Consider the following 15,679-nt stretch of genomic DNA (forward strand, 5'->3'; position numbering starts at 1 on the left):
ACTCTTGGGGGAAGATCCCCAGCAGTGGAATAGCTGGGTCAAATGGGACTTACAGTCCTAGTTCTTTGAGGTATCTCCATACTGATTTCCACAGTGGTTGCACCAGTCTACACTCCCACCAGCAGTGGAGCAGGGTTCCTCTTTCCCCACAGCCCCACCAGCATTTGTTATTGGTTGATTTCATGATAGCAGCCATTCTTTCTGGAGTGAGGTGGAATCTCAGCATTGTTTTCATTTGCAACTCTCGAATGACCAGTGATGTTGAACATTTTTTCATGTATTTATTTGCTATTTCTACTTCCTTGTCTGAGAAATGTCTGTTCATTTCAGATGCCCATTTTTAGATAGGGTCTTTAAATTTGGGAGGTCTGATCTTTTTAAGTTCTTTATAGATTCGAGATAGTAGACCTTTGTCTGAGGAAGAGCAGGTGAAGATTTTTTCCCACATTGTGGGTTGTCTCTTCACACTGCTGGTGGTTTCTCTTGCTGTGCAGAAGCCTTTTAATAAGAAGAGATCCCACTTGTTGATTGTTTGTGCTAGTTCATGGGCAACTGAGGTTTTGTTCATAAAATCTTTTCTTACACCGATGTCTTCAAGGGTTCTACCTAACCTCTGTTCCAACTGGTTCAGAGTTTCTATTTTACTATTTAGATCTTTAATCCATTTTGATTTTAGTTTAGTGAATGGTGAGAGATACAGGTCTAGTTTTAATCTTTGGCAAGTTGAAGCCCAATTTTTCCAGCACCATTTATTAAAGAGGCTATCTTTCCTCCAGTGAGGGTGTTTGGCTCCTTTATCGAAGATGAGATGGCGGGGTGTGTCTGGCGTTGTTTCTGCATCTTCTAATCAATTCCCCTGGTCCTCAGGTCTGTTTCTTTGCCAGTACCATGCTGTTTTTATCACAGTAGCTTTGTAGTAGAGTTGCAGGTTGGGGATTGTGATACCCCCTGCCATGTGTCTGTTACCTAGAATTGCTTTTGCTATTCTGGGTCTCTGCTTCTTCCAAATGAATTTTTGGATTGTTTTCTCAAGGTCTATGAAGTATGCTGCTGGGATCTCAATTGGAATTGCATTAAATCTATATAGCAGTTTTGGGAGTATGGCCATTTTCACTATATTAATCCTTCCTACACCGGAGCAGGGGATGTCTGTCCATTTTCTGATATCATCTTCAATCTCTCTTTTCAGAGTGCCATAGTTTTTAGAGAAGAGGTCTTTGATTACTTTCGTTAGCTTGATTCCTAGGTATTTCAGCTTTTGGATGCTATTGTGAAAGGAATTATTTGCCCTATTTCTCTCTCAGTGAGTCTGTCATTGGTGTAGAGGAAAGCTATTGATTTTTGTGTGTTGAACTTGTAACCAGCTACTTGACTGAATTTGGTTATTAAGTCTAGAAGACTTGGTGGAGTTCTTGGGGTTTTCTATATAGAGTATCATGTCATCTGCAAATAATGACAATTTGACTTCTTCATTACCTATCTTTATTCCTTTTATTTCTTTCTCTTGTCTAATTGCTGTGGCTAATGTTTCCAGAAGTATATTGAACAAGAGTGGTGATAGTGGACATCCTTGTCTTGTTCCTGATCTTAGTGTGAAGGATTTCAGTTTTTGCCCATTTAGTATGATATTGGCTGTTGGTTTTTCATAGATGGCTTCTATCAGTTTGAGGTAGAGATCATCTATTCCAATTATTTGTAGGGTTTTTATCATAAATGCTTGTTGGGTTTTGTCAAATGCTTTTTCTGCATCTATGGAGATAATCATATGGTTTTTCTCCTTGGCTCTATTGATATAGTGTATTACATTGATGGATTTTCATATATTGAAACATCCCTGCATCCCTGGGATGAATCCCACTTGATCAGGGTGTATGATCTTCTTGATGATCTTCTGCATTCTGTCTGTCATTATCTTATTAAGGATTTTTGCATCTATGTTCATTAGTGAGATTGGCCTATAGTTCTCTTTTTCAGTTGGGTCTTTCTCTGCTTTGGGGATCAAGGTGATGCTTGCTTCCAGGAATGAATTTGGTAGTATTGCTTCCCTTTCAATTTCACTTAAGAGTTTAAACAGTAGTGGCAGCAGTTCCTCTCTAAACATCTTGTAGAATTCAGCAGTGAAGCCATCAGGGCTTGGGCTTTTCTTAGTTGATAAGTTTTTAATTACATTTTCAATTTCATTGGTTGATATTGGATTGTTTAGAATTTTTAGGTCTTCTTCATTCAACTTTGTTAATTCATATGTATCTAGAAATCTGTCCATTTCTTCTGTGTTGTCCTTCTTATTGGCATATAGGTTCTGGAAGTAGGTATTGATGATCCTCTGGATTTCTGCTGAGTCCATTGTAATTTCACCCTATTCATTCCTAACTGCATGGATTTGGGCCTTTTCTTTCCTTTTTCTGACAAGGTTGGCTAAAGGTTTGTCAATTTTGTTGATTCTTTCGAAGAACCAACTCTTGGCTTCATTGATGTTTTGTATCTGTCTCTTAGTCTCCATTGCACTGATTTCTCCTCTGATCTTTATAATTTCCTCCCTTGTATGAGCTTTGGGGTTGTCCTCCTCTTCTTTTTCTAGACGCTTGAGGTTCAGCATCAGGTTGTTTAATTGGGCTCATTCTGTTTTCCTGATATGCATATTCACTGGTATGAATTTCCCTTGTAAGACTGCTTTCATTGTGTTCCATAGATTCCAATATGTTGTATTGTCATTGTCATTTAATTGAAGGAATTGTCTGGTTTCTTCTTTAATTTCTTCTGTGACCCATTGGTTATTCGGAAGTAGGTTGTTTACTTTCCATGTGTTTATGAAATTTTTTTGAGTTTCTTTTGCTATGGATCTCCAATTTCATTGCACTATGATCTGATAATATACTGGGGATAACTTCAATTCCTTTGCACTTACTTAACCATGTTCTATGTGTGAGTATGTGGTCTATTTTGGAGAATGACCCATGTGCAGCTGAGAAGAATGTGTATTCTGATTTTGTGGGTTGAAAGACTCTGTAAACATCCATTAAGTTCATTTGTTCAGGAGTTCGATTGAGTTCTATTATTTCATTACTTATTTTTTGTCTAGTTGATCTATCTATTTGTGACAGTGGGGTGTTGAGGTCCCCCACTACAATTGTATTAGTGCATAAATGACTTTTCATGTCCATTAGTATTTGTTTTATATAGTTGGGTGCACTAGTCTTTGGTGCATAGATATTTATGATTGTCATCTCTTCCTCTTGGATTCTTCCCTTTACAAGGATGTAGTGTCCTTCTTCATTTCTCTTAATCAGTGTTGGTTTGAAATCTTCTTGATCTGCAAAGAGGATAGCTACTCGTGCTTTTTTTTGGGTTCCTGTCATATGGAGTATTGTTTTCCACCCTTTAACTTTCAGTCTATGAGTTTCCTTTTGAATTAAGTGTGTTTCTTGTATGCATCATATTGTTGGATTTTGCTTCTTGACCCATTCTGCCAGTCTATTTCTTTTGATTGGTGAATTGAGACCATTAACGTTGATGGTTATAACTGAAGCATATTGACTTGTCATTGCCATGACTTTTTCTTTTTGTTGGGTTCTCCCCCTTTACATTTAATTTTTTGTCATGCCCGATGGGTTCATTCTGCTTTGCTTCCTGGGGTTGTGATCCTCAATGTCTGTTTCTAGGATATTGTGTAAAATTCTTTGGAGTGCTGGTTTGGTATTCATGAAGTTCCTAAGGTGTTCTTTGTCATGAAAGTATCTTATTTCTCCATCAATTTTGAAAGATAGTTTTGCAGGGTACATCAATTTGGGTTGGAGGCTTTTTTCTTTTAGGGCTTGGAATATGTCACTCCAAGCTCTTCTTGCCTTGATGGTTTGTGTTGAGAAGTCTGCTGTGATTCTGATGGGCTTTCCTTTGTATGTGATTTGTTTCTTTTCTCTAACTGCTTGTAGAACTGTGTTTTTCTATTGAGTTTCTGGAATCTGAACAATTATATGCCTATGTGTAGATTTTTTTTGATCAAGATTTTTTGGAGTTCTATATGTCTCACTTATCTGTATGTCGAGCTCTTTTCCCCTGCTTGGGAAGTTTTCTGCCATTATTTCTGTGAAGAGATTTTTTATGTCATCTCCACTCTCTCCTGTTTCTTCATTGAGCCCAATCAGTCTTATGTTATTCTTCTTTGCATCGTCTAGCAGCTGCTGGATTGATTTCTCATGTTCTCTTATAATTTTGAAGCAATTTTTCTTTTCCTGGTCACTAATTGCAATCTTATCTTCTATATCTGAAATTCTGTCCTCACATTGGCTCATTCTGCTGTGTAGACTTTCATTGGAGTTTTTCATGTCCTGGAAATCTATTTGCATCTGTTTTATGGATTCCATTTGTTTCTTATGTTGGGATTCCATCATGTTCCTGAGCTCCTCTCTAGATTTATTAATCATGTCTTGCACTAGGGGCACAATTTCTCCTGTTATCTGAGAAATTATTTCTGATTTCATTTTTCCAGATCCCCTTTTGTTGCCAGTTCAGTGGGTCCAGGTGGTTGAGTATCAGAGTGTTCCATCTCATTTCCCTTTGGGGTTGCTGTAGGTGATCTGGAAGTCTGGGTTTGAGACTTATTTATGTGTGTTCTCATTTCGACTGGGGTGGGGGGCTGTTATCGCCTCCACGGATTACCTCCTCTGGCTGGGATAGGTGGGACAGGGGCCGGGAGCAGTGGTAGGGATGGTGACCCAAAAGCCCTTTCTTGTGCACTGGGAGCAGCAGGAGGGATGGTGTCTGTTAAGCCCCTTTCTTTGGACCAGGAGCAGTGGGATGGTGGCTCAGAAGCCCCTCCCTGTGGGCCAGGAGTGGTGGGAGGGATGATGGCCCAGAAGCCCCTTCCTCTGGGCCAGGAGCAGCGGGACAGAAGGTGGCCCAAAAGCCCTTTCCTCTGGTCTGGGAGCAGCAGGAGGGATGGTGACCGGGAAGCTCCTTCCTCTGGACCAGGAGCAGTGGGATGGCAGCTCAGAAGCCCCTACCTCTGGGCTGGGAGCAGCGGGGCTCAGTACCTTGGTTTGGTGGTCTGGTGTCCTCTGTGTCTTTGTAGTGTGGAACCAGGTGGCTGCCTGTCTGCAGTGGGCTGATTAGGTGTGTTCCGTTGGACTGGTGACCTTGGTAGGGCGTGGGCAGACCTGCCTGTTTGAAGCAGGGTGATTTGGTGTCTTTTGCAGGACTGGGGACCTAGGTAGGGTGTGCACAGACCTGCCTGTCTGCAGCAGGCTGATTCGGCGTCTCCAATATTTTTTTTCAAGCAGAAACAATCACCCTCATAAAACTAGTGCCTGTTTCATTTTTATAGGACATTCTATATTCTAGCATTCTGCCTAGGACATTATTTAAAATCATCTGGTGGTATTTAGAAATGGAGATTTGAGTCCCCCTAACATCTATACAGTACACTCTGATCTGGTAAGTTTGAAAATTTTTGAATTTTCAGGGAATGATGCTTTCTCTCTCTCTCTCTCTGTTGCTATTTTCTATGAAATGAACTGAAACAATTAAAAATATTTAGCCTCATGCAATCTGGCTACAGTCATTGAAACTGCCCTTAGTAATAATGTTTTGTATTTTAGCCATTATCCAAATGATGACAGAAAGTAAATGTCATTTAAAACTTCTCTAACATAATGTAACCATCTGGCAGTCCCAGGAAGAATCACCATAGGGACAAAGCTGCAACAGGAGAAGATAATATGGACAAGGACTATACGGTCATAAGTGAACTTGGAGGAAAATAGCTTTCATCTCCCTCCCATCTTTCTTTTACTGTGTGAGCACTGGTAATGGCTATTAGAGAAACACGCAGAAAGACCTATGGTAGATGGATGGAAGTAAGGGGCAAGGGCCTACAGGTAGGTTTCTTATGATAGATTTTTTTATTCTAAGGTTCTATGTACAGTATGGATTGATAAGATCAAATTATTCCAGGTTATATTTAAGATATTATGTACATTTATTTTGATCACAAGTTTCTTTGAAAAATAGAAGTATTATGGATATTTTCTCCCATTTGGTGACTTGAGTTTTTGTTTCTTAACTGTCTTTTGATGAGCAGAAGTTAATTATGATGAAGAATAATTTATCAATTCTTTCTTGGATAATTAGTACTTTTTTTGTATCCTGTCCTAGGAATTTTTCCTTACACCAGGTTATGAAGATATTTACTTATACTTTCATGTAAAATTTTATAATTATAAATACAGTTGTATATGCCTTGTGAGTAATTTTTCTGGGAACCTCAAATTTGCCTTTATATATATGATATATTTAAATTTATTTCCATGTCCTCTGTGAAGTAGGCATGAGATTCTTTTACTTAAGTATGAGTATCCATTAATTCTAGTACCATTTGTTGAAAGAACTTTCTTTTCTCCATTGGATTGTTTTTGCACCTTTTTCAAAAATCAATTGAGTGTATATGTGTGGGACCATTTCTGGATTTTCTATCTGTTCCATTGACCTATTTGTCTATTCTGACACCAAAACACACTAGCTTGATTATTGTAGATCTATAGAAAATCTCGAAGGCAGATAGTACAAGTTTCTAACTTTATTCTTCTTTTTCTAGATTATTGTGACTATTTTGACTCCTTTCTTTCCAATGTAAAGTTTAAAATCAGCTCTATAACTTTTACAAAAATACATGTTGGAATTTTACTAGGATCATAAATTTGGAGAGCTGACATTGGAACATGTGATTTATGTCTTCTTTAAGTTTTCCTCATCAATCCTTTCCAGTTTTCAGTATGCAGATATTGCATGTATTAATTTGTTCCACAGTATTTTACAATTTTTAGCTGCTATTATAAGTGGCATTTTAAATTTAATTTTCCAGTGTTTATTTTTCCAATTTTCCATATATAAATATAATTGACTTCTGTACATTGTTTTTAAATCTTGAAACTTTGTCAAGTTCACCTATTTTAATTATGTTTTTAAAGGTTCTTTAAGATATTTTACTTTCATAATCACACCATCTGCAAATAAAAACAGTTTAAGTTCTATCTTTCAAATCTAGATATCATTTATTTCTTTTTATATCCTTAGTGTACTCATTAGAACCTGCAGTACAATACTGAATATAGGAGAAAATAACATCTTTTCAACATTAATTATGATTCTAGCTTTATGTTTTTTAAAATAGCCTTCATCTGCTTGAGAAAGTTTCCCTCCATAATGGATTACTTAGGGTTATTATTACGAATGTATGTTAGATTTTGTCAAATGGTTTCTCTGATTCAAGGATTTATACTTGAATACATTAAGAACTCCTAAAACTCAATTAAAACCAATCAAAAATAGGCAAAAGATTTGAACAAATACTTCACAGAAAGAGGAAGACACATACATGTCCAACAAAGACATGCAATTTGTAAACTCATTAGTCACTATCGAACAAATGAAAACTAAACTCCTAATCATATCCCCATATACATGTACTAGAATGGCTAAACCTAAGAAGCCAGAGAACATTAAATGTCAGCAGGAATATGGAAGAACCCTTCACTTGCTCTAAACTGGCAAGAATGTAAAATGGAATAGTTACTTTAAAATCTGATTGAAAGTCTCTTGTAAAACTCATGCATCTACTTTATGAACAAGAAATTATATTTCTATGTATTACCCAAGATAAATGGGAACATGTATTCACAAAAAGTTGTGCAACAGTGCTTATAAAAACACTTATAATAACAAAATAGTAAAAACAGCTCAAATATCATTTAATATGAATAAACAAATTGTAGAACGTTTCCAAATAAAAATAAATGAACAAATAATATGTAATAGGATTCATAGAAATGTGAACAAATCTTTGAAACACTGTGCTGAGTGAAAGTTGCCACACACAAAAAACATACATTCTATGGAATTCTATTTACATAGTATCGAGCAACATGAACAAATAAGTCTATGTTGATAGGAACTAGATGGTGTTTGCATTGAGGTCAGATGATGGCTGGGAAGGCACATAGGGAATCCCTGAGGACTTAGCAATGTTCTACATCTTGGTGGAAGTGAGAATTTCATAGTATGTGCATTTATCATAATTCATCAAATGTTTAAGATTTGTGTATTTTTTCTTTATTGAAATTATTCCTCAATTTAGAAAGATAACACAAACCTTTTTTTCTTTTTCCAATGCTGGAGATCAAATCCAGGGGTTCATATATGCCAAGCAAACCCACTACCACCAAGCTACATCCCCAGCTCTGATGACACAAAAGTCTACATTTGTCAATAGGAAGTACTACTGTGTTCTTATGTGACTGCTCTTATTAGGTCTTTTGCAATGGTAATGTTGTGGACTTCATATTATGTTTGAATATATTGTTCTCTGTGTTGGAAAATTTGCCAGAAGTGAATAAAAAAACCCAGACATCAACATATAAAATTAGCACAACTACATAATGGTAGTTTTATGACACTGTGTTCTTTTGGCTTTAAAATAACTAAAAATGATGCTTCTGGTCATATGGACACAATTTTAGTTTCTACTATCAAAACAAAGTCTTGTTGTCAGAGCTGCTATACATGTGTATGACAGCATTTGTGACTTTATCCTAATGGAAGTTTTTAACAAGCACAAATTATATTCACTTATTAATATCACTGATATGTATTTCATCATGTTTTAATACCTACTGAAAGTAATTTGGCACGTTTACTGTTTTCTTCTAAAATAACTGCTATTCTTGAAAGAGCCTAGCTTGAATTTTAATTATAAATTGGCTTTCTTCTTTTTTCTCCTAAATAAGAACACCATGAATATTTTGTGCAATTAATTTTATAAACATGTAACATCATGCTGGGTGCTTGAAAACTCAAGTATAAATAAGACATGATCTCTGGTCTCAAAGTGCTCATAATGATCTGCAGCAGTGGACTAGTAGACAGATAACTAGAAGATAATATGAGCAATACTAGTTATATGAACAAAGGACTATCTATGACAGAGAAAGAAGTGCCTTGACTTTCCTCAAATGAAAGGGAAGGGAATCATAGATGGGTCAGTAAAAGACTTGAAATTTAAGGTAGATTTAAAAATAAATTAGTGATTGATCATTACATTCATTCAGCAATTTGGCTTCTGTGCCACTGCTCCTACCTGGCAGACACTGTTACTCACTGGCACACAAGATGTGGTCTGAGCCCTTAAGAGGTTCACAGTCTTAACACATTTTGCCGAGTCAAAAATGTGTGAAGGTTGCCTACCTGCCTTCCTTGCTCTTTTTATTGTGGCTTCTTTCCCTCTCATTTTATTAAACTAGACTCATATACAAAATGGGATTTTAAGTTATAAGGTTATTTTTTATATTCTTTTCATTTCTAATGTGCTAGAAAAAGTATTAGCTTGAAGAATCAAGTAACTATTAATTCTAATGTTACTACCACTCCAGGTTCTTATAACATTAATTTATTCATTTAGTGGTTATTCAAACAACATTTATTAAGCTCTTATTGGAATACAAAGATGAATAAGACATTTATTCATTTGTAAGATGTATAATATGATTTATTCTCTAGCAGAAGAAACAGACATAAACAAACTCAACTGCTGTGTGATACCTGCTGCACCTGAGTTTCAGGAAGAGAAGGAGAAATTAATTGTTAGAGGTCAGGGGTTAACGTGACGAGAAGGCGACGCTTAAGAATTTTCCCTTGGAGAATTGGAAAGCTGTGATAGATGCAGGCAACAGCATGTGAGAATGTATGCGGACCTCAAGCCATCAGAAGATGTTGGCTTCTGCTGCTTCCCTACCAAGGCTCCAAGGAGTCCTCTGTAGGAGTCCTGCTGTCATCCGCAGGATAGAATAGTGAAGACATTTTCTTCTATGCTTTTCTGTTCAAATACTGAAATGCTTTCTTTCTTTCATATTCCTAAGTAAATCATCTCAACATAGTTCTTATTTCCCACTTCTCAAAATACCCTTGAGTAATATTTTATTTTCTGTCATTAAAATATACACTTTGCTTCCAACACTAAGAATTTCTGCATAAACGTATGTTTGCAGTTATAGTTCCACTTAGGTATTTTTTACAAGTTTTTATTTAAAATCCCTGGAGCCACATGCATTGATTCAGATTTGTACAGAGGGTTAAGAAAATTAAAATGGTCCACATATCCCAAGTTGACCCAAACACTCCCACCTCTAGCCCCAGAAAGATATTGGACAGCAACCTGGAATCAAATACATTAGTCTCTCTGCAGTAAACATTTAAAAGTTCCTCTAAGAAGAATAAGAAAAGATTATTTATAGCTTCACATTAGTTCAGGCCTAGGTTTCTTCAAATGAGTCATGTGAAAAAATTTGATTTCATCATCTTTTTAGGTTTCAGAAGTGGTAATGAGGGACTGGAGACCTGAATTGTGGTTGTTTTCATTTTAACGTTTTAGCGACAGGTTTAGAGAGATTAAGTAACTTGTCCAAGTTGCCTGGATATTAAGTAATGAAACATCACACAAACCTAGTAGTTTTTCTGTTAACCCTGCTAGTAATTGTTGTCCTATATACAGGTTCCTCATTAGGTATCCCTAACCTCTGGCCATTTAGAAATTATTGTTAAACCTCCGGATTTCCTTTCTTGCCTCTCTTTGTATTTTATTTTTTTTCTGGCTCAAAATCATTACTGCTAGATTTCTCCACACCCTGCTCAACACTAACTTCTCAACCTGTGGGTTGGCTATTACTGTTACCTGCTCCATTCCTTTTGGCAACAAAGACCCTTCCATCAAATTCATGATGTGAAAATTCAGATTCCTGGACTCACTTCCCATCAGCTGAATCAGGATGGATGCATGGGGCCTGGGAATCTATATTTCTCACAAGAATAACTCATGGTTTTTAAGCACCAATATTTAGATACGGACAATTGTATGTTGTGGCAAAACTGATGACCACTCTTTCCAGGGATTTGCTCTCCTCTTCTAGGTACTGATTTAAACAACTTGCACCATGAAATTATAAACACACCACTTCCTGCCCTTCAAAAATTACCTGAAAGAACATTGCTTGAGGAGTTTAATCAGAAGTGAGGTGAGCATAAGCAGATTATATCAAATATACCAATCACTTGAGCAATAACATGGCTAACGAATCACAGTTCTTTCTACAGTCAGAGTCTTGTTTTTTGTCCATCATTAAACACTGCATTCTAATTGGTTTTCCTAAGTACTCAAATTTATTCTAGCCTGACCTATGAATGAAAGATTAAATGATATAACAATTGTACATTCCAAACAAAATTTTCCTGACTAAGGAAGCCAGCTACTCCTAGTGAGTCTTCCTATAAAGGGTCTATAGCTCTCATTTGACATAAGGATCAGCAGCCTACTCTTGAGCTAACAAAAGCATAATATGAGTTGCTTTCAAAGACACACACACACACACACACACACACACGCAACACTAGGAAGGAACAATTAGGAAGCCACCTGTACCCTGCATCCAGAGCACTTTGATTCAGTACTAGGAATATTAACCTAAAGGGGATATTCACTATTGTTGTAATCATGTCAGCCTGCACTAGAGAATTCAGGAGCACAAATCTATTACCAGACCATCTGCTTGTTCCTCAACTTAGTGCTGAGAAATGAATCACCAATATAAGCACATAGCAAAAATCTTTTTTAACATTGATAAAGTTGAAAAATGCACTTATGAAAAAAAATACACTTATGATTTTGATGAAGACTGGCCTTACTAAAATAAAGTCTGAATCTAGTTAGAAAATCTATTTCCATTTGTGTCATCCACACGAGTGTCCTTATCATTATCCATCTTTTATTTGAATATGTAACTTTTGAAATGGACGTGAAAGTCTTTTAAGAACAAAAATATTACAGTGCAATGCTGCTACTTATATTTCAGCACACATGGTAATCACCCACATTTGAGACAATGCTTTTATAGGTGATCATATACATCATGGCTGAAATAATTTCCTTGGGATGTTTACATTGAATGAGTTAATGTCATTTGTGAAATTTTTTCAGTTGTAAACAAATCTAGGTTATTGACAGTCATTGATAAAAGCAAGAACCTTCACTGGCTAAATACTGCAGACTCAGTTTATGATAATATGATTAGTTACACTAACAGTGCTGCTTAGGCACTGTCTTGCTAATTACAATATTATAAATATTAATGTCACAGCCTTTCTGTTTGATTGCCACTCATGGAGTCATTCATCATGATATTTTCCTGGAACCCATATTGTAAGATTTTATTTCCTTGCCTCTTTTCTTTTTCATTATTGGTATCACAGTCATACACATTATTCTTCAAGATGGTTTTATTTTTGTCTATGTGTTAGGAGAGGGACAGTTATATTTCTCACTAGAAATAACCAGTTATATGATGCTTCTCTTATTCTCCCTGAGTCCCTCACCCAGCCATCCAAAGCAGAGTACCCGGGGTTTTTGTTTTCCATTCTTTTTCATGTGACCTGTTTCAAGTTAAGATTCATTTGAATTATTAAATGCTTCCTTAAAGAATCTTTTTATACTGCCTCTCTTTTTTTTAAAGTTAATTATTGATGTAGTGACAAGCTGAAAAGACTAAGAATTATAATTATTTCCTCCTCTCATTCGGGACTCAAGAAATGTCTTCTGACAATGGTTGTCTATTTAGAATGATTCAAAGGAAATACAAAGGCGAAATGCTTAATGTTGTTTTAGAAAAGAGTTGCTAAAATCACTGTATTATACAAAATGTAAATGTAGTGTATATTTCTCAGAAAATAGCAGTTAGTGAGAAAGTTGGGACATAACCTTTTGAGCCCAGGTTTAACCACACAGCAGAAGCAGTTACAAAAGATACTGATTAGATTTTAATTTTAAAAAACTTCATCATGTTATTCAGGACTCCAGTGATTTGATTGTCTTGAAAATAGAAAGGTAATGTTATAATTTCCAGAGCTTGTTAAAAAATAAAGAAATCTCCAGTCTCCCACTGGAAAGAATGCCAGTCAACACCACAGTAAGCAAGAATTTGGAAGCACTTTACACACAAACTTCAATCTTGTTCTTTTATATGACCTTGTATTATATTGGCTTTATAAAAAGGTAACTCACAGACCCATCATAGAGCTGTAATCAAGCCTGCTTCAGAATGAGTCTATTGCAAAAATCACATCCACCAGGCACTGTGTTTCCTCTGTGAGTGAGATTGTGGGAAGGTAAACAAGATCTGAAATAGAAACACACTGAAGCAGAGTTCTCAAGAATAACACCAGAGAGGTGAGCACATACCTTTCCAGTGAGTTCAGCAATAGGTGGAACCGGCTTCCCTTTCTGGTGACTAACAGTGGCTGGACTCTGCCCATCCCAGTCTTGTAGCTCTTCAATGCTCTTCAGATAAAGCAGGGCTTTGAGGCCAGTGCAGTAGTCTTCAATCACAGTGAAATCCTGATTCTGAATAGCACTGCATACCTGGAAAAGACAGAGCAACCAATGGAACATCAAACAAAGAACTAAGGCTCCAAATAGATTCACTTGTTATTTCTTCACAAAACATTTTTTTTCATGTACCAGCCCCTGTTTTAGGCATGGCTGGCTGAGGCTTGGTGGGGGTGGTGGGGAATGAGAGACTGCAAAGGAGAACTTCCAGACACGATGACTATCATTATCAACTTGATGTGATGATGTGTCACAGATGAACATGAATTTCTAAACATATTAAACTGTGTACGTTAAATAGGTAAAGTTTATAGTACATCGGAGGTGCAGGTGTTAAAATTAGATCAAATAGGCTGAATTTTTAAAGAGTAAGTCTGGCAAACATAAGAAAACCATTTCAGGTCTCTCATTTCATTTCTCTCATTTTCCCTATAGTGAGATGTGTTGCCTGGACTTCCAGTAGTTCTCAAACCTGTCGGTGGTCAAACTCAGGCTGGTCTGGTATTCATCCACATAAGTCAACCTTCATTTAACCCCTGCCCCCACATCTTCATTCTTATCTGCTCTTGTTTTTGTTCACTATGTGTCTGTCACCCAGGTTTTTCCTTTTTTCCTCAATTTGCCAAATTCTTTCTTTGCTGTAGAAAGAAATCTTTTAATAAGATCTCATTGCCTAGGAGGCCTTGCCTTATACATATGACTAACCACCAATCACTCTACCTTCTTGCAGTAAATGTGGTAAAAGTTACTTTTTTAGGGAGCTCTCCAGGAGCCCAGAACAGTTTAGCTTTTCTTTTACTTAGACATCTTTGACTTGTGATCACTGCATGATTAAGAGTAATGACTAGAAAAATCTGTATGTGTTCACTACAGATGACTGACAACTCAGTCCCCAGTTAGACTGAAACTTACAGAAGGAAGGACCATGTATATGTTAGTCATTATATTATCCCCAGTAACTAGCACAGGGTTTTTCCCTTATTTTTCTCTCAACACTAACATGTTGATTGATGATTAAGAAGAAATTTTAAATTTGAGTCACCATATGACCTAAATAGAAATAAAAAATATAGTATTAAGAAAGATTGAATTAGAGAAACTTGGATCTTTCCCATAAAAATGTAATTGGGATTTTGTGATTTGGGTAGGGATCTAGGATAGAGCTTGAAGAATGTAGATTTAGATAAGCATTTCCAGGTTATTTCCAAAGATGTTGGTCAATTTGACACCATATGTAGACTTCAGAAACACATGTACAATTACCAGTTGGCCATCTTCAACTAGATAGCCCAATATCATTCAACATTCAAAACTTATAGGATGGAATTCAACATTCTCCCAAATCTATGTTACAAATCCTATCCAAAGAACCAATTATCCAAGTAAATTTAAGCAAAGCAGAACTCATCTACCTCTTATTTTTCCTACTTCAGCTCTCCAGTATCCAGGGATTTGGTTCCAGGACTCCTCCACAGATATCAAGATCTGTAGATGCGCAGATCCTTATATAAAATGGGCAGTAAAATGTAAATAATTGCTATTCGGTGTTGTGTTTAGATAATAATGACAAGAAAAGTCTGTACATGTTCACTACAAGGTGCAGTTTTTTCCCAAATATTTTCAATCTATGGTTAGTTGGAACCTATGGGTACAAAAGGTAGACTAATATTTGAAGGTGTCTGGCAATGTTAGCCAATAGTGAAAAGGTTTATCAAACTGGAATAAAAATAAAGAAAATACCTGAAAGTAGGAAAATAAGTAGATTCTATATTGAGATCTTTTAAAGCCATTTAGGTCCTTGATTAAATAGACTTTTAATATTTATCATACTACCTTGTACCAGTTGATACTAAGTTGGTTGAATTTACTGAAATCATACCAAAGGTTTCCAGAATGGGGAATGTTGGATGTGGAGAGAGAAAGGGGTGAGGAGATGGAGAGAATATCTGCATTTTAGAGGAAGGAGATCATAAGGACACTAAGCAGAAGAGATTCCAGAGTATTAATTCAATTGATGCAGAAAGGTCAGGAACATTACAGCTGAAAAATGATCATGAGATTTGGTATCAGAAAAACACTCTTGTTTGTATGGGAGAGGGTTGCTACAGTGAAGAAGCTGTTTGTTTTTGCTTTGTTTCCTTGGAGGGTTGAGGAATGGATTAGGGGTGAGAAACTGAAGAAATGGCGATAAGACTCTTTTTATAAGAAGTTTGGCTCCTGTAAGAGAAAGGAAAGATCTAGGGATTCAGGTTACAGCCT

At 36.4% G+C, this 15,679-nt stretch overlaps 1 protein-coding gene across 7 annotated transcripts in view; it reads right to left on the reverse strand.

The window, feature by feature from the left end:
• Dpyd (dihydropyrimidine dehydrogenase) overlaps positions 1-15,679 on the reverse strand; it is a 901,729-nt gene that overhangs the window by 129,547 nt on the left and 756,503 nt on the right. For all 7 annotated transcript variants that reach the window (XM_087212682.1, XM_087212683.1, XM_087212680.1 and 4 more), the window contains one exon: positions 13,274-13,453. In XM_087212682.1, the coding sequence (XP_087068808.1) occupies positions 13,274-13,453 (180 nt within the window). The remainder of the gene's footprint in view (positions 1-13,273; positions 13,454-15,679) is intronic.

The sequence above is a fragment of the Heterocephalus glaber genome, unplaced genomic scaffold (assembly GCF_053883595.1).
Source record: "Heterocephalus glaber isolate CG9 unplaced genomic scaffold, H.glaber_assembly_v1.0 deba00001442, whole genome shotgun sequence".
NCBI lineage: Eukaryota > Metazoa > Chordata > Mammalia > Rodentia > Bathyergidae > Heterocephalus > Heterocephalus glaber.